Here is a 24,225-nt window from a genome sequence, read left to right as displayed (position 1 = left end):
TGTCTAACGTATTGTAACAGGGGCCCCTAGTGTTAGAGACTGGAGGAACTAGTAGTGGAGACCTACAGTCCAGGTTGCAGTCCACTTCCTGTTTCAGTAAGATATCTAACGTATTGTAACAGGGGCCCCTAGTGTTAGAGACTGGAGGAACTAGTAGAGGAGCCCTACAGTCCAGGTTGTCACTCCCTGTTTCAGTAGGATGTCTAACGTATTGTAACAGGGGCCCCTAGTGTTAGAGACTGGAGGAACTAGTAGTGGAGACCTACAGTCCAGGTTGCAGTCCACTTCCTGTTTCAGTAAGATATCTAACGTATTGTAACAGGGGCCCCTAGTGTTAGAGACTGGAGGAACTAGTAGAGGAGCCCTACGGTCCAGGTTGTCACTTCCTGTTTCAGTAGGATGTCTAACGTATTGTAACAGGGGCCCCTGGTGTTAGAGACTGGAGAAACTAGTAGAGGAGCCCTACAGTCCAGGTTGTCACTCCCTGTTTCAGTAGGATTTCTTCTGTTTGGTGCCTGTTTGGTGCCTAATGAACATGACCCTGGCTTTATAGGTGTTGGTGTCCTGCTATAGAACTACAGCGGTAGAGAGTGCAGGAGGCTTGTAGCTCAGTCGTAGGGTGGAACATTCCGGTGACGTGTCTAACAGATGGTTCCTAGCAGGCGCAGATGGGACAGAGAGACACACAACACTCTCTCCCCCCCATCCTGGACACAGAGAGCAGGGAATAGCTGCTACCACATAGGCTTCATACAGCTAAAAAGGTGCTTTATACAGCTAAAAAGGTGTTTTATACAGCTAAAAAGGTGTTTTATACAGCTAAAAAGGTGCTTAATACAGCTAAAAAGGTGTTTTATACAGCTAAAAAGGTGCTTCATACAGCTAAAAAGGTGTTTTATACAGCTAAAAAGGTGCTTAATATCAGCTAAAAAGGTGCTTCATACAGCTAAAAGGGTGTTTTATACAGCTAAAAAGGTGCTTCATACAGCTAAAAAGGTGCTTCATACAGCTAAAAGGGTGCTTCATACAGCTAAAAAGGTGCTTCATACAGCTAAAAAGGTGCTTCATACAGCTAAAAAGATGCTTTATACAGCTAAAAAGGTGCTTCATACAGCTAAAAAGATGCTTTATAGAGCTAAAAAAGGTGTTTTATACAACTAAAAAGGTGCTTTAAACAACTAAAATGGTGTTTTATACAGCTAAAAAGGTGCTTTAAACAACTAAAATGGTGCTTCCTACAGCATAAATGTAGTGGTGAATAACTCCCATTTGAAAAGCCATTGAAAACAAAAAAGGGAAAAACAATCCCCATTTCTAATACTTGACAAGTCATCTTTTAAAAACGAACCGCTTAATTTCATCACTTTTCTTTTTTTAAGCATGTTTTCGTCTGTCTGTGCTTTGTTTGCGTGCAACTCGCTGCCACCATTTTGTCCTTTGGGGATAATAACAATCAACTGAATGTCATTTCCAAGTCGTCACGGTAACCTAAATGCTACTATCTCAGCTGACTGGCTGTTGCTGGATAAATAAAAAGGTTAAACAAACGGCCAGATAAATACATTGAATTAGCGGTGAAACCAAACACGCCTGTTTGTTGCTGGGTCCAGACAAAAGACATTCAGGACGAAACGTAAGGTTGCACAAAAAAACTGCAGGAGCAGACAATGCTGTCGTCAAGGCAAAGGGTAGCTATTTGAAGAATCTCAAATATAAAATATATTTTGATTTTTTTTTTAAATTGTTTTCTACATGATTCCATATGTGTTATTTCATAGTGTTGATGTCTTCACTATCCTTCTACACGGTAGAAAATAGTACAAATAAAGAAAGACCCTGAGTAGGTGTTCTAAAACTTTTGACCGGTGGTGTATATATTTAGTTTTTGCTCAGAAAACTTGGGCGGCCAAATAAAATCACGTTAGGAAACCTTGCTATAACCCCATCACACAGAGGGAAGTACAGTTTTAGCTTCTTTGTTAAATAAAACATTTTCCCTCAGGTTCTTTCCCCCGTTTTCATATTTCAGGTTATTAAACACGTTTCATGACTCATAAATGTCCGATGACTTCATACAGGTAGATGGGCCAGAGAGTCAGGTAACACTGTATATATTTTAAAAAAGGGAGACAGGTATCCGTCGTGTCCTCACCTGATGAGTCGTGTCATGGCGTGCCTGGCGGCATAGTGCAGAGGAGTGTTATGCTGGTAGGGTTCGCCATATGAAGTGTTGGGGTCCAGGCTCTCTTTAAACTGGGGGCTCCCCTCGTACAGCTGATAGGCCAGACCCTCGTCACCGTTGATCAGAGCCTTGCGGAACTTGGTGGCCGTGTTCCCCATCTCGCCCCTCAGATTCTACCAGGACGAGCTTCAACCTGAAGGGGTTTGGGTGATATTCAACCTGACCGACTGCAAAAGAACAGCATACCGAAGCTCCTGAGGGAAGACAGAGAGGATAGAGAGGAAATTACAGCCAAATGAAATGGAACTGGGCCTAAGAGCAGACAGAGAGGATAGAGAGGAAATTACAGCCAAATGAAATGGAACTGGGCCTAAGAGCAGACAGAGAGGATAGAGAGGAAATTACAGCCAAATGAAATGGAACTGGGCCTAAGAGCAGACAGAGAGGATAGAGAGGAAATTACAGCCAAATGAAATGGAACTGGGCCTAAGAGCAGACAGAGAGGATAGAGAGGAAATTACAGCCAAATGAAATGGAACTGGGCCTAAGAGCAGACAGAGAGGATAGAGAGGAAATTACAGCCAAATGAAATGGAACTGGGCCTAAGAGCAGACAGAGAGGATAGAGAGGAAATTACAGCCAAATGAAATGGAACTGGGCCTAAGAGCAGACAGAGAGGATAGAGAGGAAATTACAGCCAAATGAAATGGAACTGGGCCTAAGAGCAGACAGAGAGGATAGAGAGGAAATTACAGCCAAATGAAATGGAACTGGGCCTAAGAGCAGACAGAGAGGATAGAGAGGAAATTACAGCCAAATGAAATGGAACTGGGCCTAAGAGCAGACAGAGAGGATAGAGAGGAAATTACAGCCAAATGAAATGGAACTGGGCCTAAGAGCAGACAGAGAGGATAGAGAGGAAATTACAGCCAAATGAAATGGAACTGGGCCTAAGAGCAGACAGAGAGGATAGAGAGGAAATTACAGCCAAATGAAATGGAACTGGGCCTAAGAGCAGACAGAGAGGATAGAGAGGAAATTACAGCCAAATGAAATGGAACTGGGCCTAAGAGCAGACAGAGAGGATAGAGAGGAAATTACAGCCAAAGAAATGGAACTAGTTCTAGGTTTGTGATTCCATCAGACCATAACAATACATCATGCTCGCATTTAGGAGGGTCCAATGCATGGAATAACATTCAGGAGGGTGCAATGCATGGAATAACATTCAGGAGGGTCCAATGCATGGAATAACATTCAGGAGGGTCCAATGCATGGAATAACATTCAGGAGGGTCCAATGCATGGAATAACATTCAGGAGGGTCCAATGCATGGAATAACATTCAGGGGGGTCCAATGCATGGAATAACATTCAGGGGGGTGCAATGCATGGAATAACATTCAGGGGGGTGCAATGCATGGAATAACATTCAGGAGGGTGCAATGCATGGAATAACATTCAGGAGGGTGCAATGCATGGAATAACATTCAGGAGGGTGCAATGCATGGAATAACATTCAGGAGGGTCCAATGCATGGAATAACATTCAGGAGGGTGCAATGCATGGAATAACATTCAGGAGGGTCCAATGCATGGAATAACATTCAGGAGGGTCCAATGCATGGAATAACATTCAGGAGGGTGCAATGCATGGAATAACATTCAGGAGGGTGCAATGCATAGAATAACATTCAGGAGGGTGCAATGCATAGAATAATATTCAGGAGGGTGCAATGCATAGAATAACATTCAGGAGGGTGCAATGCATAGAATAACATTCAGGAGGGTGCAATGCATGGAATAACATTCAGGAGGGTGCAATGCATGGAATAACATTCAGGAGGGTGCAATGCATGGAATAACATTCAGGAGGGTGCAATGCATGTAATAACATTCAGGAGGGTCCAATGCATGGAATAACATTCAGGAGGGTGCAATGCATGGAATAACATTCAGGAGGGTCCAATGCATGGAATAACATTCAGGAGGGTGCAATGCATGGAATAACATTCAGGAGGGTGCAATGCATGGAATAACATTCAGGAGGGTGCAATGCATGGAATAACATTCAGGAGGGTGCAATGCATAGAATAACATTCAGGAGGGTGCAATGCATAGAATAATATTCAGGAGGGTGCAATGCATGGAATAACATTCAGGAGGGCGCAATGCATGGAATAACATTCAGGAGGGTGCAATGCATAGAATAACATTCCATGCACATTCCATGCACATTCCATGCACGCGACCCAGATTTCAACAACAACAGGATGTCTCAAACCAAACATAGGTTAACCAGAAAAAAAAATGGCTTTAGCTAAAGACTGTCACATTTCAACTGTCAATCTGATTTACCCTAACAACAAGCTTTTCTATTGACAACAAACACAATATCATTGAATCCTACAAAACCAGCCAACTTACCAACAACAAAACAGGGGGAGAAGAGTAGCCTAACTGACTAACTGCAAGTCCAAACCATAAAAGCCCTGCCTGACGAGGAGGAGAGGCTGCTTCCACACAAGTCTCCTTTCCACCCATTAACACCGTGTTGTTCTGCTAGAGCTAATGCTATTTTCTGACTGGCTCACCGTGCCAGATCATCTCATGGGGGGGGGACAGAGAGAGACAGAGAGAGAGAGAGAGAGGGGAGCGAGAGAGACAGAGGGGAGAGAGAGAGAGAGGGGAGAGAGAGAGAGAGAGACAGAGAGAGACAGAGAGACAGAGAGACAGATAGAGAGAGAGAGAGGGATAAGACTTCCTCTTGTATCACCAGGGGCTTCCTGCTTCCCTCAGCCAACTGTCCTCACCCTGAGACCAGGGCCCAGGACCAAATTGAATCCTATTCCCTATGTAGTGGACTACTTTTGACCAGAGCCCAATGGGCCCTGGTCAAAAGTAGTGCACTACATAGGGAATAGGGTGCCATTTGGAACTAACAATAAGACCCATTGTGGACTTGGACTCCACCGATGCCATATGTTGTTATGTCGTTGTGGGCACACAGGCACAGGGCAGTGGGCAGGGACATGCTCCTACTACCATCCTGTTATGCTCACAATAGGGACATCTCTACAGTAGCCAGACAGGCTGTAGGAGACAGTACCCAGATAGAGTGAAGGAGACAGTACCCAGACAGGCTGTATGAAACAGTACCAAATGTGTATTGTAATAGATTAAAGACATGTACACAGTGTAGACTAGGACTATATTGTTTTGTCTTACAAAGGCACAGACTGTATTAAAACCTCAACTCCACTCAGCAGTACAAATGACAAAACATGCTACTAGCTAACGTTTGGGAATTCATGTGACAAACCAAGTTATTGTATTTTGTAACTCTTCCTAGGCACGTTACACAATGTTTGTTTACTTGGCTCAGCCTCCACATATTCAACTTGATTGTCTTGTGATTGTTTTTGATGGTTTTATTGTGGGACCTGTTGGTGCTGTTTTGATGGTTTTATTGTGGGGCCTGTTGGGGCTGTTTTTGATGGTTTTATTGTGGGGCCTGTTGGGGCTGTTTTTTATGGTTTTATTGTGGGACCTGTTGGGGCTGTTTTGATGGTTTTATTGTGGGGCCTGTTGGGGCTGTTTTTGATGGTTTTATTGTGGGGCCTGTTGGGGCTGTTTTTGATGGTTTTATTGTGGGACCTGTTGGGGCTGTTTTGATGGTTTTATTGTGGGACGTGTTGGGGCTGTTTTTGATGGTTTTATTGTGGGGCCTGTTGGGGCTGTTTTTGATGGTTTTATTGTGGGACGTGTTGGGGCTGTTTTTGATGGTTTTATTGTGGGACCTGTTGGGGCTGTTTTTGATGGTTTTATTGTGGGATGTGTTGGGGCTGTTTTTGATGGTTTTATTGTGGGACGTGTTGGGGCTGTTTTTGATGGTTTTATTGTGGGGCCTGTTGGGGCTGTTTTGATGGTTATATTGTGGGACCTGTTGGGGCTGTTTTTGATGGTTTTATTGTGGGACCTGTTGGGGCTGTTTTTGATGGTTTTATTGTGGGACCTGTTGGGGCTGTTTTGATGGTTTTATTGTGGGACCTGTTGGTGCTGTTTTGATGGTTTTATTGTGGGACCTGTTGGGGCTGTTTTTGATGGTTATATTGTGGGGTCTGTTGGGGCTGTTTTTGATGGTTTTATTGTGGGACCTGTTGGGGCTGTTTTTGATGGTTTTATTGTGGGACCTGTTGGGGCTGTTTTGATGGTTATATTGTGGGACCTGTTGGGGCTGTTTTTGATGGTTTTATTGTGGGACCTGTTGGGGCTGTTTTTGATGGTTTTATTGTGGGACCTGTTGGGGCTGTTTTTGATGGTTTTATTGTGGGACCTGTTGGGGCTGTTTTGATGGTTTTATTGTGGGACCTGTTGGGGCTGTTTTTGATGGTTTTATTGTGGGACCTGTTGGGGCTGTTTTTGATGGTTTTATTGTGGGGCCTGTTGGGGCTGTTTTGATGGTTTTATTGTGGGGTCTGTTGGGTCTGTTTTTGATGGTTTTATTGTGGGGCCTGTTGGGGCTGTTTTTGATGGTTTTATTGTGGGACCTGTTGGGGCTGTTTTTGATGGTTTTATTGTGGGACCTGTTGGGGCTGTTTTTGATGGTTTTATTGTGGGACCTGTTGGGGCTGTTTTTGATGGTTTTATTGTGGGGCCTGTTGGGGCTGTTTTTGATGGTTTTATTGTTGGGGCTGTTTTTGATGGTTTTATTGTGGGGCCTGTTGGGGCTGTTTTGATGGTTTTATTGTGGGGCCTGTTGGGGCTGTTTTTGATGGTTTTATTGTTGGGGCTGTTTTTGATGGTTTTATTGTGGGACCTGTTGGGGCTGTTTTGATGGTTTTATTGTGGGACCTGTTGGGGCTGTTTTTGATGGTTTTATTGTGGGACCTGTTGGGGCTGTTTTTGATGGTTTTATTGTGGGACCTGTTGGGGCTGTTTTGATGGTTTTATTGTGGGACCTGTTGGGGCTGTTTTGATGGTTTTATTGTGGGGCCTGTTGGGGCTGTTTTTGATGGTTATATTGTGGGACCTGTTGGGGCTGTTTTTGATGGTTTTATTGTGGGACCTGTTGGGGCTGTTTTGATGGTTTTATTGTGGGGCCTGTTGGGGCTGTTTTTGATGGTTTTATTGTGGGGCCTGTTGGGGCTGTTTTTGATGGTTTTATTCTGGGACCTGTTGGGGCTGTTTTTGATGGTTTTATTCTGGGACCTGTTGGGGCTGTTTTTGATGGTTTTATTGTGGGGCCTGTTGGGGCTGTTTTTGATGGTTTTATTGTGGGGCCTGTTGGGGCTGTTTTTGATGGTTTTATTGTTGGGGCTGTTTTTGATGGTTTTATTGTGGGGCCTGTTGGGGCTGTTTTGATGGTTTTATTGTGGGACCTGTTGGGGCTGTTTTTGATGGTTATATTGTGGGACCTGTTGGGGCTGTTTTTGATGGTTTTATTGTGGGGCCTGTTGGGGCTGTTTTTGATGATTTTATTGTGGGGCCTGTTGGGGCTGTTTTGATGGTTTTATTGTGGGACCTGTTGGGGCTGTTTTTGATGGTTTTATTGTGGGACCTGTTGGGGCTGTTTTTGATGGTTTTATTGTGGGACCTGTTGGGGCTGTTTTTGATGGGTTTTATTGTGGGACCTGTTGGGGCTGTTTTTGATGGGTTTTATTGTGGGGCCTGTTGGGGCTGTTTTTGATGGTTTTATTGTGGGGCCTGTTGGGGCTGTTTTTGATGGTTTTATTGTGGGACCTGTTGGGGCTGTTTTTGATGGTTTTATTGTGGGACCTGTTGGGGCTGTTTTTGATGGTTTTATTGTGGGACCTGTTGGGGCTGTTTTTGATGGTTTTATTGTGGGACCTGTTGGGGCTGTTTTTGATGGTTTTATTGTGGGGCCTGTTGGGGCTGTTTTTGATGGTTTTATTGTGGGGGCTGTTGGGGCTGTTTTTGATGGTTTTATTGTGGGACCTGTTGGGGCTGTTTTTGATGGTTATATTGTGTGATTAAATGGTTGAAAATGGGAACACTGTCTACCAGGCGCCCATGGCTTCTGAATCAAGTCCAGCTACTGCAAACAGCGCAAGACGAATTGAAAAACAGAAATTTCTACAGAAATGTTTGATGATCGACTAGGAATGCCTTGAAGAAGATTGGCCAGTCGATCTCAATCGACCGGTTGGTGACCACTGCTCTATGCACTTCCTGATGAACTCAAGTCACTGAGTCAGTGTACACGTCAATGTTATTCTCAGAGGCAACCTGGAACCCCTCCCAGTCCACGTGATCACATCCCAGTCCATCTGGAAGCATAGATTCTGATTGGTCAAACCAACGTTGAACAGTCACTTCTTTTGCTTTGTTTACACACAGACAGACAAATTCAGAATTATTTTTTCTCTCCACTAATTGTTCTTTTGACCAATCAAATCACTTCTGGAAAATATTGGATGTGAAAAGATCTAGTGAGATACCCAATGGGATAGACGATTCTCTTCTCATCTTGAAAAAAAACCACTTTTACTTTACAATGTGGAAGTCAATCAATCCACCATCATCATCATTGACACAACAGAACAAATCTAATTATTGAAATAGCCTGGGCAACCGAGAAAAACAAATTCAATACAATTTAAGGCCAAGTGGCAAACAACAATGAAGGCAGTATGAATGGAGGTGTGAGCACGCAGGTCTGGGCAGGTGAGATGTACTCATTGTTAGTCTCTTAACACAAGTTACAATTCTTAGAAGTCCCCTAGTTTTTCTGATGCTGCATGAGATGTTGAGTGACTTCCAGTTACGTAACGTGATAAATCTGATTTGAACATTCATGAATAGCGGGTGGCAGGTACCCTAGCTATTAGAACTGTCAAACGGTTTGGAGGTCTATGCTGGATCTGGCCTGGTTTCATGACATTGTGTCAGTCTAGTGGTCAGCTAGAGATTTCTCATCATCTAGTTCGGGGATGGGCAACTTTGATGGGGGTTGGGGACGCAAAAAAACAGAACTCTTCATGAGTGGCTGCAGTGGCTTATGGGTCTTACAAGCCCAAAAAGTTTTAGCTAATTTCCTGCAATTCGACAAATTGTTCCATAAGGTGCAGGCAAATATTTGCCGTTTTTAATATAATAACTGATGATCAATGGCCCCACCCTTGTCGGTAATTCGACCATACTACAATCTTAGATAAATTAGCTGGACGCTAGACTACCAATAAAACATTTCAATGCTGACATGGGCTTAACACATTTTCGAAATTGCACCTTTGTCTTCTATTATTATAACTCTCAACAGTAATTTGAGACCCCGAATTAGTCCTCCCCAAAAATAAGGTTGAAGATACTGCCCACTATGCACATTTTGTACCAAGGCGGAAGTTAGAAATAACACGTTTCTTGGAAACACTGGGTCACTTGACAACTTGTTGATACTAGTGTTCAATCTTTGATAAGAACGTACAACTAACTTGGCAAACATGATAGCAAGCTAGCTATTTATTATCTAAAAACGGTCAACCAAATCACTGTCCACATTCGCACTGCCTTTTCAAAGGTGATCATGTTTGCATGTTCATCGCCTGACTGCTTGCTAATCAGTAGCAACCAAGATATTCAACAACAGACAAAGTAGCAATGCCCAGAGCCAGACTTGACTGTAAAGATTAATTTTAGGCCATTACGGGATATCAAGTGGCTGGCATGTTTTGTAACTAGCATTGTTGTATCTACCTAGTCAGCTTCATCATCCAACTTTTAGTTGTTTCAACGAAAGCCAACATTTTAAAACGTACAATGGTACTTACTAGTCAATTACTTACTAATTGTTCATGTTTGTAAACTAGTTAGCGAACACATATCGTGTGTTTAGGCAGATTAGCTAGCTAAATTATCGTTAGCTAGCCAACTAGCTAAAGTTAGCTAGCTGTTTTGACCTAGCTAGCTACCTGGAGAAAGCTAACTAACTAGCCATCGTTAGCTAACAACTCGCAGCAGTTGACAGTGACTAGCTAGCAAATGTCATGGTTTTTTTATTACTAAAAATGAACTACACTTCTGGCTTTTGTGTTTGTTAATTAGCAAGATAAAAAATAAAAAGATTACCTAGCTAACTAGACTTACAAAAGAGGCTCTTGCGGTTCCCCAGAATGTTGTCCTGCGGCCAGTGACTATTCCCTATTCTTCTGTCAGGCAATGCTGATATTCCATATTGCGTGTGTAGTCAAAAGCTTTTGTTGTTCTTCTAGCTGTTAGTCTGCTTGTGTTGCTGGCTGTGGGCACTCTGCCCTCCCTCTGTTGTTGTTAGTCACTGACGCTCAAATCACCAGACTGCCAGTTGAGTGTTATCAGGAATCAGAGCTGCGCTGTAAATTGCAGGATGTTTACGTTCTAGGAAGTTTGAGGTCAAATAATGATTCATTTTTGTCGAAGAATCTTTCAAAATATTTTTATGTAAACACTTGCTCATTTCCTGTCTGTTTACTTTAAATTAACCGGTAAACGCTTCCACGCTTCCAGAAAGTGAATGTTCCACAGGAAAACAAATGAGTGGTTTTCTCTTGTACAACTAGCACTTGTAACTTTCTCCCACTCGAGGGCGGCAGAGTCCATCAATTCAATGGCCATGCTTCTCTTGGTCCTGGCTTTCTCAAGCAATGCATCTATCTATCTATATATAAATAAATCAATGGGTGGATTCGATTATGCTGAGCCGCGGGGCACTGGTATATGGCCCGTGACGTGAAGGCGTTAAACTGTGCGGGAGGAGCTCCTGGTCTCTAACAGAACAGTAATCTGCGCCACTCTGTCATGTTGTCAAGGCAACATGATGCATCGTCCAGAAACATAGGCAAAAATATCTTTGTTCCATAAAATATATGTTTGAATTTTCAAAAGAGTTTTTATTGGCAAGGCAGATAAAGCGTTTTTTTTATCAAAAGCAATCCTTTTTACATGTGAAAACAGAATACTAATTCACAGAATCCTCATTACTCCACGTGCTTAGATACAGGGCACAGACATCAGTTCAACGTCTAGTTTTGATTTACATTTGGTTGAGTTGTCAACTAACTTGAATTCAACATGAAATTAACAAAAAAAAATCACTATATCATTGGATTTAGGTTAAAAAAAAGTTGTCTGAAAAAAGAGGAAAATCCCTTATGTAACAGTATAACTTTTAACTTAGTCCATCCCCTCGACCCGACCCGGGCGCGAACCAGGGACCCTCTGCACACATCAACAACAGTCACCCACGAAGCATCGTTACACTTGCATGGATGATTTCTTTTTTGCAAATCGAATCAGTTTTCACATTGATTCAACATAATTACATATATTTTTTTAATTAAATGATGTAAGTGTAACGGATGTGAAATGGCTAGCTAGTTAGCGGGTACGCGCTAGTAGCATTTCAATCAGTTACGTCACTTGCTCTGAGACTTTAAGTAGGGTTTCCCCTTGCTCTGCAAGGGCCGTGGCTTTTGTGGAGCGATGGGTAACGATGCTTCGTGGGTGACTGTTGTTGATGTGTGCAGAGGGTCCCTGGTTCGCGCCCGGGTCGGGGCGAGGGGACGGTTTAAAGTTATACTGTTACATAGATACAATGTTGATTAAACTAGTTGTTGTCCAGTGGGTAATTGGGGATGGGTCGAAATATACAGAATGGAGGGAAATGGGGGAGGGTCTTGCTTTTTCAATTTCAGTCAAGGGGAGGATTTTTTATTTATTTTTATTTTTATGTAGCCCAGTGGATGGTGATGTAATTTGTAATTGATTAAATGTAAATATTTCTGTGTTTTAAAAATAGTTGCTTATTAGGCTATATATCCATGTGTGCCCGATGCCACCCCACATCAATGATTCTCTGGTGAGTGCACAATATCAAGTTCACCTATAGGCTATTTAGTGTGATCTCAATCAAATGATCCATAGCCTATATAGGCTAAAGGGTACTAAGTGCATGCTGGGAGAAACACAGAGCAAAGTTATATTTCTAAGATATCTGCTAGTATGGTATATATACAATTATAAACTGAGTGGTTCGAGCCCTGAATGCTGATTGGCTGACAGCTGTGGTATATCAGACCGTATACCATGTGTATGACAAAACATTTATTTTTACTGCTCTAATTAAGTTGGTAACCAGTTTATAATAGCAATAAGGCACCTAAGGGCTTTGTGGTACATGGCCAATATAGCACGGCTAAGGGCTGTGTCCAGGCACTCCGCGATGCGTCGTGCATAAAGAACAGCCCTTAGCCGTGGTATATTGGCCATACGCCACACCCCCTCGTGCCTTATTGCTTAACTAGGCTGCATTAAACACTGAAATGGATATTCCAACCCTGAGCCCCGCCTACTCTGCTCTTGCTGATCCAAAACGTGTTTGTGTGCTGCTTAACCAATGGCTGTGCTGTGTGCTGCCTAACCAATGGCTGTGCTGTGTGCTGCCTAACCAATGGCTGTGCCGTGTGCTGCCTAACCAATGGCTGTGCTGAGTGCTGCCTAACCAATGGCTGTGCTGTGTGCTGCTTAACCAATGGCTGTGTTGTGTGCTGCTTAACCAATGGCTGTGTTGTGTGCTGCTTAACCAATGGCTGTGCCGTGTGCTGCCTAACCAATGGCTGTGCTGAGTGCTGCCTAACCAATGGCTGTGCTGTGTGCTGCTTAACCAATGGCTGTGTTGTGTGCTGCTTAACCAATGGCTGTGTTGTGTGCTGCTTAACCAATGGCTGTGCTGTCTGCTGCCAATGATGGCAGTTCGGGACGAGAGTCAAAGATTTCTTCCCATTAATTTATTTTGATTAAGGCCCTAGTCCAAAATAAATCCACTCTCTTACACGTGGACTAGCCTCTAGGCTGTTCTGTTCAGTTTGACAAGGAGAGCACGAAGATGAGAAGGAAGACTGGAGGTAAACTTTAATAGCTGTCTACTACTACACTTGATTTTATAAAAAAAACAATATGTTTCTTGCCCATTATGTATTTATCAGAGTTATTGACCTCATAATAAGCCAGATTCAAGTACCTTACATTAAGGAGCTGAAACTTGAAGCAGCAACTGCAGGACAATCAATTAGACTATAGGCTGCTACTGTAGATCCAGAGATTTGTCAGTCAATTCCTCCACCCACCACAAACTCTTTAAATAGCCTACCTACATGTCACTGAGGGGCTGTTAAGTTAAAAGCAAGACTCAAATATGAGGGGTTATGAGAGGGTATGCCATAGGCCTACCTTTTATGAAAGAAAATTGTAAAAAGCACAGGCCTACCCATTGTTAGCTTATAAACAGATCTAATTATACTAAGTGAGCAATAACAGGGCTTTGGTACGGCGATGCTTTCTGCTAGAAACAAGCTGCAAAGTACCCTGGGAAAGATGTGACTCCGATGCATTATGGCAATATCACTGTTTAATATCTTTGACGTTCAGAGCTCTGTCGTCGGGTTAAGCTCTATTGTTGGGTTAAGCTCTGTCATTGTGTTAAGCTCTGTCGTTGGGTAAAGCTCTATTGTTGGGTTAAGCTCTGTTGTTGTGTTAAGCTCTATTGTTGGGTTAAGCTCTGTCGTTGGGTTAAGCTCTATTGTTGGGTTAAGCTCTATTGTTGGGTTAAGCTCTATTGTTGGGTTAAGCTCTATTGTTGGGTTAAGCTCTATTGTTGGGTTAAGCTCTATTGTTGGGTTAAGCTCTGTCGTTGGGTTAAGCTCTGTCGTTGGGTTAAGCTCTGTCATTGGGTTAAGCTCTGTCGTTGTGTTAAGCTCTATTGTTGGGTTAAGCTCTATTGTTGGGTTAAGCTCTATTGTTGGGTTAAGCTCTGTCATTGGGTTAAGCTCTATTGTTGGGTTAAGCTCTATTGTTGGGTTAAGCTCTATTGTTGGGTTAAGCTCTATTGTTGGGTTAAGCTCTATTGTTGGGTTAAGCTCTATTGTTGGGTTAAGCTCTATTGTTGGGTTAAGCTCTGTCGTTGGGTTAAGCTCTATTGTTGGGTTAAGCTCTGTCATTGGGTTAAGCCCTGTCGTTGGGTTAAGCTCTATTGTTGGGTTAAGCTCTATTGTTGGGTTAAGCTCTGTCATTGGGTTAAGCTCTGTCATTGGGTTAAGCTCTGTCATTGGGTTAAGCCACGGGAAGAAGAGTAGCTGGTTAAAGCTTACATTTTTTGGGGGTCAGTAGGCCTACTCTGTCTGGGGAGGAATGGTAGGCCTAACTTTTGAAAGTACCATGCTCAGATTCATAATGAAGTCTTAGATTTGATTATTTGCAAATGGGGACAGTTTTGTTGCAAACAAGACACAGTGATTTGGCCTTGGAGAAATACGATAAGACGAACACATAGGCCTGTCTCTCTGTCCGTTCTTAGCCTGGAAGATTCCGCTAATGTGTCAAACGACGTAGAATTCCCTGAAACGTTTATAAAATCTTGGACCTACAAATAACGATGATAGATTCATGCAATGCTTTTAAATATTTAACCAGATTCTTTCCGCCCCTACTCTTGTCCATAGTGGTCTGCGAACCCAGAATCTTCTGGCCCGCAGCCCTGTTGCGCAATCAAAAAATTCCTTTGTTGTCATGTAATGCTTACAGGATGAAGAACGGTTCCTAAAACTGCATCTCTATTGGCTCTGGTCTGTCCAAGACGTGAGGTTAAATGGTAGACGCTCTCTGCTATCCACTTTGTTTTAATTGTTATTTTGGGTGTATGGGGGGGGGGGGGGGGGGGGTCACTTGTTTTTTCCACCCTCAAGCATTCTGGGAGGGTTTAGGTCAAATATTTTTTGCTGAAGGGAAGGACCATCCATTTTCATATCAGAGAGGTCTGATATTCTCCATGTAACCGTGATTATAAATAATGTTCTCTCCTTTACATCACTTTGAGCAGAGTTGGCTGTGGGTCAGAGTGGGGCACCTGGTTCAAGCCCTGGAAGCAGCCCCCCGGGTTCCGGAACAGATTCATTAGAATCTCCTCATTGTTCTCAATGTGGGATGTGATTGTGTGCGGTTAGGCTCAGAGCTTTCCATTTACATAGGATAGGTCTAACATTCTGATCATGGTTCGAAATCCAGCCATTTTAAACTGTTCCATGACACTGATTATTTCAGAAAAATAAGTTATTGAAAGTCTCTTTCAGGGTTTGCCTTGCTTTACCAGATACAGTATACTATGTTGTGTTTGACAAACGCTCCGACTCAGTGGTCACTGACCAGTTGATCGAGATCGACTGGTCGATCTTCAAGGCATTACTAGTCGATCACCAAACATTTCTGTGGAAAAGCCAATGATAATGCCTTGCGCTCATATTTTGTCGTTCCATTCGTCTTGGTCTGTTGGTGGAAGGTACACTTGATTCAGAAGCCTTGTGCTCATATTTTGTCGTTCCATTCGTCATGGTCTGTTGGTGGAAGGTGCATTTGATTCAGAAGCCCTGCGCGCCTGGTAGGAAAAGTGTTCCCATTTTGAACCATTTCATTAGTCTGATGGGGTTAACACCCCGCCTACCCAGGTGACCAGGAAAGCTAAATAAAGTATGCCTACCGCGCTGGCCAATCAGATAGCTCAAAATCACTGTGCCTACAACTTCCACGACCCCAGAGCAAAGTTTGATACAAGCCTAGGTGAGATTTAATAACCTTTAAAAACTGTGACCAGAGAGAGACTGTCGAAGAATACAGCAAAGTTTGATATTAGCCTAGCTCAGTGTGCCCTCATTGATACTAGCCTATCTCAGTGTGCCCTCATAGATACTAGCCTAGCTCAGTGTGCCCTCATTGATATTAGCCTAGCTCAGTGTGCCCTCATTGATATTAGCCTAGCTCAGTGTGCCCTCATTGATATTAGCCTAGCTCAGTGTGCCCTCATTGATATTAGCCTAGCTCAGTGTGCCCTCATTGATATTAGCCTAGCTCAGTGTGCCCTCATTGATATTAGCCTAGCTCATTGATATTAGCCTAGCTCAGTGTGCCCTCATTGATATTAGCCTAGCTCATTGATATTAGCCTAGCTCAGTGTGCCCTCATTGATACTAGCCTAGCTCAGTGTGCCCTCATTGATATTAGCCTAGCTCAGTGTTCCCTCATTGATATTAGCCTAGCTCAGTGTGCCCTCATTGATATTAGCCTAGCTCATTGATATTAGCCTAGCTCAGTGTGCCCTCATTGATATTAGCCTAGCTCAGTGTGCCCTCATTGATACTAGCCTAGCTCAGTGTGCCCTCATTGATATTAGCCTAGCTCAGTGTGCCCTCATTGATATTAGCCTAGCTCAGTGTGCCCTCATTGATATTAGCCTAGCTCAGTGTGCCCTCATTGATATTAGCCTAGCTCAGTGTGCCCTCATTGATATTAGCCTAGCTCAATGTGCCCTCATTGATATTAGCCTAGCTCAGTGTGCCCTCATTGAGATTAGCCTAGCTCAGTGTGCCCTCATTGATATTAGCCTAGCTCAGTGTGCCCTCATTGATATTAGCCTAGCTCAGTGTGCCCTCATTGATATTAGCCTAGCTCAGTGTGCCTTCATTTTTTAGCTTCAGCCCTTCTCCTTCCCCTCGGATCGCTCCAATATATAATATCTCATCACGCTGATGTCCAGGAGGGCTCTCACCTGGGCTACTGCTGTATTTTGAATTTTAGGACCCCTTAAGATATAAAAATATATTTCTATATATATATTAACAAATGATTTGATGAAACATTGTCCTTACTGCTATTAGCCCATAGAAACACATTGAGTAACAGATTCATACATGAAAAAACAGATAGTAAGAAACTAATCTAAAGGAGGTTTGTTTTGACGTGGCTGATTTCTCAGAGAAACACCTTTCTTTTTAAACATATTTAACCCCTGTTTTAGACTCTAAACTACTTCCATTAACGTTTTCAACTGGTACCGGGCTACCTTCATGACAGTCTACTGAGGCTTCTGGGAAATCCACTCAACAGGGTTTTAAAAAAATGAATCTTAGCTTGCTTTTTGACTCCGAAGGTGACCTTGACTCCGAAAAGGTTGGTGACCATTGCTCTGACTCATGATCAGAGTCAAATCCAGCAGAGTGCCTCTTTATAACATCGGCAATATGCTCCAGGGGCGCCGTACTACTATGGCCCGACCCTGTAAAACAACACATTACACTGCACCTATAATACTACTATGGCCCGACCCTGTAAAACAACACATTTCACTGCACCTATCGTACTACTATGGCCCGACCCTGTAAAACAACACATTTCACTGCACCTATCGTACTACTATGGCCCGACCCTGTAAAACAACACATTACACTGCACCTATAATACTACTATGGCCCGACCCTGTAAAACAACACATTTCACTGCACCTATCGTACTACTATGGCCCGACCCTGTAAAACAACACATTTCACTGCACCTATAATACTACTATGGCCCGACCCTGTAAAACAACACATTTCACTGCACCTATCGTACTACTATGGCCCGACCCTGTAAAACAACACATTACACTGCACCTATAATACTACTATGGACCGACCCTGTAAAACAACACATTACACTGCACCTATAATACTACTATGGACCGACCCTGTAAAACAACACATTTCACTGCACCTATAATACTACTATGGCCCGACCCTGTAAAACAACACATTACACTGCACCTATAATACTACTATGACTGACCTTGTAAAACACATTTCACTGCACCTATCGTACTACTATGGCCCGACCCTGTAAAACAACACATTACACTGCACCTATCGTACTACTATGGACCGACCCTGTAAAACAACACATTACACTGCACCTATCGTACTACTATGGCCCGACCCTGTAAAACCACACATTTCACTGCACCTATCGTACTACTATGGCCCGAACCTGTAAAACAACACATTTCACTGCACCTATCGTACTACTATGGCCCGACCCTGTAAAACAACACATTTCACTGCACCTATCGTACTACTATGGCCCGACCCTGTAAAACCACACATTTCACTGCACCTATCGTACTACTATGGCCCGACCCTGTAAAACAACACATTTCACTGCACCTATAATACTACTATGGCCCGACCCTGTAAAACCACACATTTCACTGCACCTATCGTACTACTACGGCTGACCCTGTAAAACAACACATTACACTGCACCTATAATACTACTATGACTGACCTTGTAAAACACATTTCACTGCACCTATCGTACTACTATGGCCCGACCCTGTAAAACAACACATTACACTGCACCTATCGTACTACTACGGCTGACCCTGTAAAACAACACATTTCACTGCACCTATAATACTACTATGGCCCGACCCTGTAAAACAACACATTTCACTGCACCTATCATACTACTATGGCCCGACCCTGTAAAACAACACATTTCACTGCACCTATCGTACTACTATGGCCCGACCCTGTAAAACAACACATTTCACTGCACCTATCGTACTACTATGGCCCGACCCTGTAAAACCACACATTTCACTGCACCTATCCGGTGTGTGACAATGAAACATATCTATATCTGTGACCAAAAGAGAGGATATGTATTTCTGAGCCTGTAGCAACCAAAGTAACAGACTGCCAAGATGTCTGGACCTTGATGGCAGCAGGTAGCCTTGTGGTCGGCGCGAGCTGACAAGGTAAAAAAAAATCTGTCGTTCTGCCCCCTGAACGAGGCAGTTAACCCACTGTTCCCCGGGTGGGCCGTCATTGTAAATAAGAATTTTTTTTCTTCAATGACTTGCCTCGTTAAATAAAATATAAATGGTACAGACGGAGACCGTATTGCGTTGTAGATATAAGAGTCGATGGTATAGTCCTGATTTAGCCTGTTATCTTTAATCCACTACTCTGATGGACCAAACACTCCTATTCTTTCAGTAGTTGGATAACGAAGCTCAAAGCTTTTTTTTTATTACAAAAAAAAAACAAACATAAAAACTCTTAACATTGCAATGTACAGTATATTTGATACAAGCTCCCTCACATTTTACAGTGCAACAAATATCATATGCACAAGCCTTCAATACAGTAGTCACATATATGTAAACAAAACTTCAATGTGAAGGCATATTTTGTAAAAACACATATCACTGGGTACATTGAAGGACAATACACATTATAACACAACCCGCTGGGTTGTAATCGAATACTCTGGCACCTTTAAGAAAAATTCACACAGTCCATCATAGATAGTTAAAAATCACACAGTCCCGTCACATGTTGTTGAAAAACCTGGTGAGTAAGGTTGGTGAGTAAGGTTGCTATACCTGGTGAGTAAGGTTGGTATACCTGGTGAGTAAGGTTGGTGAGTAAGGTTGGTATACCTGGTGAGTAAGGTTGGTGAGTAAGGTTGGTATACCTGGTGAGTAAGGTTGGTGAGTAAGGTTGGTATACCTGGTGAGTAAGGTTGGTGAGTAAGGTTGGTATACCTGGTGAGTAAGGTTGGTGAGTAAGGTTGCTATACCTGGTGAGTAAGGTTGGTATACCTGGTGAGCAAGGTTGGTGAGTAAGGTTGGTATACCTGGTGAGTAAGGTTGGTGAGTAAGGTTGGTATACCTGGTGAGTAAGGTTGGTGAGTAAGGTTGGTATACCTGGTGAGTAAGGTTGGTGAGTAAGGTTGGTATAGGTGAGCACTGGTTTGGCAGAAAACCAAGACTTGGAACTCCAAAACAAATACGAAAAGGGGGAAATCTGGCACCACAGATTTTTTTAAAGGGTGACAAGAAACAAGATAATTAAGGGCTTGTGTAGAAGGAATAGTAAGCCATGCTTTTAGAAATAGATGACTCTTTGCTGTAGGTGTCAGTGGCAGTCACATCCTCACACTTTACAGCGGAGGAGTTCTCTGTGCCGGATCCACTCAGAGACACACGACTCCTTTTACACACCACGGCCCCAGAGTCAGCTTTCTCCAGGCTCAGCGTGGAAGAGTGAGTATCAGTCCACGTTGAAGCTACGGTACCAACACTACTGCCGTTGATCCCTTCCCCCTGAGCCTTGTCTTTGTCGGGCACGGACAGCTGGTCCTCTGGGAACCCAGTAGGGCTGGGTCTAGGGGACCAAGGCAAGCCTGTGGTCACCTTTCTCTGGTAAGATCCTCTAGAGCCCCATCCTGCTGCCATGGAAGTGAAAGGAGAGTCCGGGTAGTAGGTGAGAGCGTGGGAGTTCTGTAGAGGCAGGGAATTAATACCGTACGGGAGCAGGCTGCTAGAGTAGTCCCCTTCGTAGGAACTTAGATCCAGCTTGTTGGGGCCAGCTGGTCCCTGTTGCATGGAGATAAACCACCTCTGGGAGGCGCTGTCCTCTGGCTGGGGGGAAAAGAGACTGTTGGTCTGGGGTACTGTCCTCTCACTGTTGTAGAAGCGGTTCTGAGGCAGGTTGTTGATGACCTGGTCCTGGAAGAAAGGTTGCATGGCGTAGCGGGCACCTGGGACGATCTGGTGGGAGTCTGTGGGGGAGGGGGTCAGTCGGTCGCCCTCTGGAGCTGTGTACATCCTAGAATATCATAGGAGAAGAGAGATGGAGAATGTACACTGAGTCTACTAAACATTAGGAACACCTGCTCTATCCGTGACATAGACTGACCAGGAGAATCCAAGTGAAAAGCTATGATCCCTTATATTCACTAAATTCACTTCAATCAGTGTAGAAGAAGGGTGGAAAACAGGTTAAAGAAGGATTTTTAAGCCTTGAGACAATTGAGACATGGATTGTGTATGTGTGCCATTTCAGAGGGTGAATGGGCAAGACAAAAGATTCAAGTGCCTTTAAATGCGGTATGAATGCGGTGTGTCAAGAACTGTGACGCTGCTGGGTTTTTCACACTCAACAGTTTCCTGTGTGTATCAAGAATGGTCCACCACCCAAAGGACATCCAGCCAACTTGACACAGCATTGGAGTCTACACGGGCCAGCCTCCCTGTGGAACGCTTTCGACACCACTGTAGAGTCCTGTGCCTTGACAAATTCAGGCTGTTCTACGGGGGGAACGGGGCTGCAACGCAATATTAGGAAGGTGTTCTTAATGTTTTGTCTACTCGGTGTATAAGGAAACATGACAGGGATAAGACATCACACAAAAACCTTTGTTGTGTTACGGTCATTGTAAGTGAATATCAATATGGCTGAAACGTTAAAGATACTCACGAATCATAGTTATCCCTGAATCCTTTTGCAAAAGGGTTGTGGTCAATTTTCAGTTGTGTGATCTATGGAAAAAGAGAGAAGCAATTAGAAAACTCAATGTGTTATAATGACATAAAAGGGTTGTGAGAGAGAGATAAAAAGAGAGAGAGGGGGGACAGAGATAGAAAGAGAGAGCAGAGGGAGAGGACAGAGAGAGAGAGAAAGAGAACAGAGGGAGAGGACAGAGAGAGATAACGAGAGAGAGAGAGCGAGCAGAGGGAGAGGACAGAGAGAGAACGAGCGAGAGAGAACGAGAAAGAGAGAGGGAGAGTAGAGAGAGAGAGAGTAAGAGAGAGCGAGCAGAGAGGACAGAGAGAGAGAACGAGAGAGAGCGAGCGGAGGGAGAGGACAGAGAGAGAGAACGAGAAAGAAATCGAGAGAGCGAGAGTAAGAAAAAGAAAGAAATCGAGAGAGCGAGAATAAGAGAGAGAGAGGACAGAGAGAGAGAACGAGAGAGAGAGCGAGCAGAGGGAGAGGACAGAGAGTGAGAACGAGAAAGAAATCGAGAGAGCGAGAGTAAGAGAGAACGAGCAGAGAGAGAGAGAGACAGAGAGAGTGAAAGATCCATCCTTACATCAGTGTTCTGATAAGCCGTGACGGCTATAAACTGGTTCTCGGGGAAGGTGAAGCTCTGGGTTTTTGGGTCTCTGCTCATGTCCTCCAACCCCTCGGTCACCTCAACAATGTGTAGCCGTGGCTGATACTTATGAAGAGACTGAAGGACTATCATCTATACACACAAAAACAAAACAGAAAGTCAATGGAGAAGACTTATTTTGTGGGCCAAATCCTATACAGGTGCAGGTGGTGGGGCAGATAGGCGGGGCGGCAGGTGGTCAGAGCCAGTAACCGAAAGGTTGCTAGATCGAATCCCAGACCTGACAAGGTAAAACATCTGTCATTCTGCCCATGAACAAGGCAGTTGTTCAACTGTTCCTAGGCCATCGTTGAAAATAAGAATTTGTTCTTAACTGACTTGCCTGGTTAAATAAAGGTAAAATACATTTTTTTTATTTTTATAATAATGACACATACCACTGACATCAATGCAATTTTAATGCGAAAGTTTCCAGGATTTGACTTAATCAAGATATCTATGTATGTATGGATGATCTTCATAATAATAACAATAATTTATTTTCTTTTGCATTTAAAACAATGTGGGTGTGAGCTAGAAGTAACACATTAACCACAGTAGGAAGATTTTACTTTTTTTTAACTTATAAATAATGAAAATATTTTGTACAAAATCAATACATTCCCAGGCTTAATAGAATATATTTATTTTATTCTTTAAAATGATCCTCCGTACAGGTGTTATAAAAAATGCATCACCTGTGCGTTGTTGCTGCTGCCTCCTTTGTTGTTGGTGAGCTTCAGTTTGCCGAAGGAGATCTCCTGTCTCACCCAATGTGCTCCCGTGTTGGGAGATTCAGGATGGACGTACATTTTGTTTCCTAAAGAAGGAAAACGGTAATAATAATAATAAAATTATAATACAAAGATTGTTTCATAATCGCTGTGGTTAATGTAATAAATGTAATATAATAAAAACAACTATTTCGAAATGGTTTAAAATCTTTCTACCGTCTATAATTTCTAGGATCATACCCTGCATGTTGTTGTCGGCTTTTCCACAGGTGATCCATTTCCCGCCCTGGAACCTCCAGTGGTTGGGGTCCGCGAGCGTGACCTCCACAAACACGTTGTAATGAGCAGAGAGATTCAGACCCATCAGGTTGAAACTCAGGAACGGGAACATCCGCCTGGTAAACACACAGGGATTCAAATGGGGGTGTTTTTAAATGTGCCAGATCTGGTGACAATTTGACAACAAATTTAATGTGTGGGTGCGTTTCAGAGAATACAGTTTCACAACATTAAATATGAATACAATCGAATTGATGATGGCATCCTTTTAAGTATGCGGGCACCTTTTCCCATATTTTAATGGAGTATGCAAGCACCTTTTCCCATATTTTAATGGAGTTTCAGAGAATACAGTTTCACAACAGTATGAAAGCACACTCGGCACCCGCCGAACCGAAGCATTCGTCTTTAGCCGCTGGCCACATCGCACTCACCTGCCCTGTTTGGTGATAATCATCTCGGTCTGATGACGGTGGAATCTGAGCCAGAGAGGCCGGTTACAGAGGTAGACCTGAGCCCTCACCCCCGTGCCTGAGGTTAGGGGCACCGAGCCGATCCCGGACCCGGTGCTGTATGGAGGGTAGAGACGTCCACCCTGTCCTAACTGGTAGGCCGAGCCGAACTGATTGCGTCCCGCCGAGGAGAATCCCGTGGGAGGCAACACCGAGCTGAAGTGAAGCGATGTGGAATATCTGGATCCGCCGGAAGCCGTGTAAACGGTACCGGACTGGGAATAAGGGAATAACGAACATGGACTCGCCATGTCTCCAGTTTGCTTGGATGGGGTTGAGATATAATAGCGGTCTGGCCCGAGTCCGTCGGTGTATCGGCTGGCGCTGCCGGCCATAGCCGCGTCATCTGCACCCGCCACCGGGGACTTTCTCCTCTCCTCCGGGCGGAGCGCGTCCTTGGGGAAAGGAAAGGTGTTGCTCTCTCCCTCTCCGAGCATGGTAACTTTTTGTCAGGCAAGATTAAATTTTATTCGGTCCCGCGGTCTTTTTTCCCCTTCCAATTCTTCTCCTGGGCTTCTGTCAGAAGGGTTGGAGACGCACCGGAACCAGGGATCTTCTTGAAAAGTTCTGCATCCTTTTGAGAAATAAAAGGTTTTTTAAAATTATATATTTTTTAAAGTATATCGAAAATATTCCAATTAGGATCGCATAGGCTATAGACCTATACTGTTAAACGGGCTAACTGGCTACAGGCTACTGTAAATCTAGAGGCAGGGAAGTCCG

At 43.6% G+C, this 24,225-nt stretch overlaps 1 protein-coding gene across 1 annotated transcript; it reads right to left on the bottom strand.

The window, feature by feature from the left end:
• Positions 1-19,033: 19,033 nt before the first annotated feature.
• LOC129837483 (eomesodermin-like) lies at positions 19,034-24,219 on the bottom strand. The gene is made up of 6 exons (XM_055903683.1): positions 23,425-24,219; positions 22,952-23,106; positions 22,676-22,797; positions 21,915-22,070; positions 21,302-21,363; positions 19,034-20,650 (listed from the first exon to the last, which is right to left on the bottom strand). Exons 1-6 carry the CDS (start codon positions 23,937-23,939, stop codon positions 19,891-19,893), a joined length of 1,770 nt encoding a protein of 589 aa, XP_055759658.1. The 5' UTR covers positions 23,940-24,219; the 3' UTR covers positions 19,034-19,890.
• Positions 24,220-24,225: the final 6 nt, after the last annotated feature.

This window comes from Salvelinus fontinalis, chromosome 38 (assembly GCF_029448725.1).
Source record: "Salvelinus fontinalis isolate EN_2023a chromosome 38, ASM2944872v1, whole genome shotgun sequence".
Lineage (NCBI taxonomy): Eukaryota > Metazoa > Chordata > Actinopteri > Salmoniformes > Salmonidae > Salvelinus > Salvelinus fontinalis.
Note: the sequence above shows the minus strand (reverse complement) of the source record. Positions and strands in the feature narration are given on the sequence as shown.

What these genes read in the sequence shown, in the direction of transcription:
- LOC129837483 (XM_055903683.1), bottom strand. Translation starts at nt 23,939, where the DNA reads ATGCTCGGAGAGGGAGAGAGCAACACCTTTCCTTTCCCCAAGGACGCG. An exon ending in ATTATCACCAAACAGGGCAG is followed by an intron (nt 23,107 to 23,424) that starts GTGAGTGCGATG and finishes TGTGTTTACCAG; the next exon opens with GCGGATGTTCCCGTTCCTGA. An exon ending in GCAGCAGCAACAACGCACAG is followed by an intron (nt 22,071 to 22,675) that starts GTGATGCATTTT and finishes TTGTGTGTATAG; the next exon opens with ATGATAGTCCTTCAGTCTCT.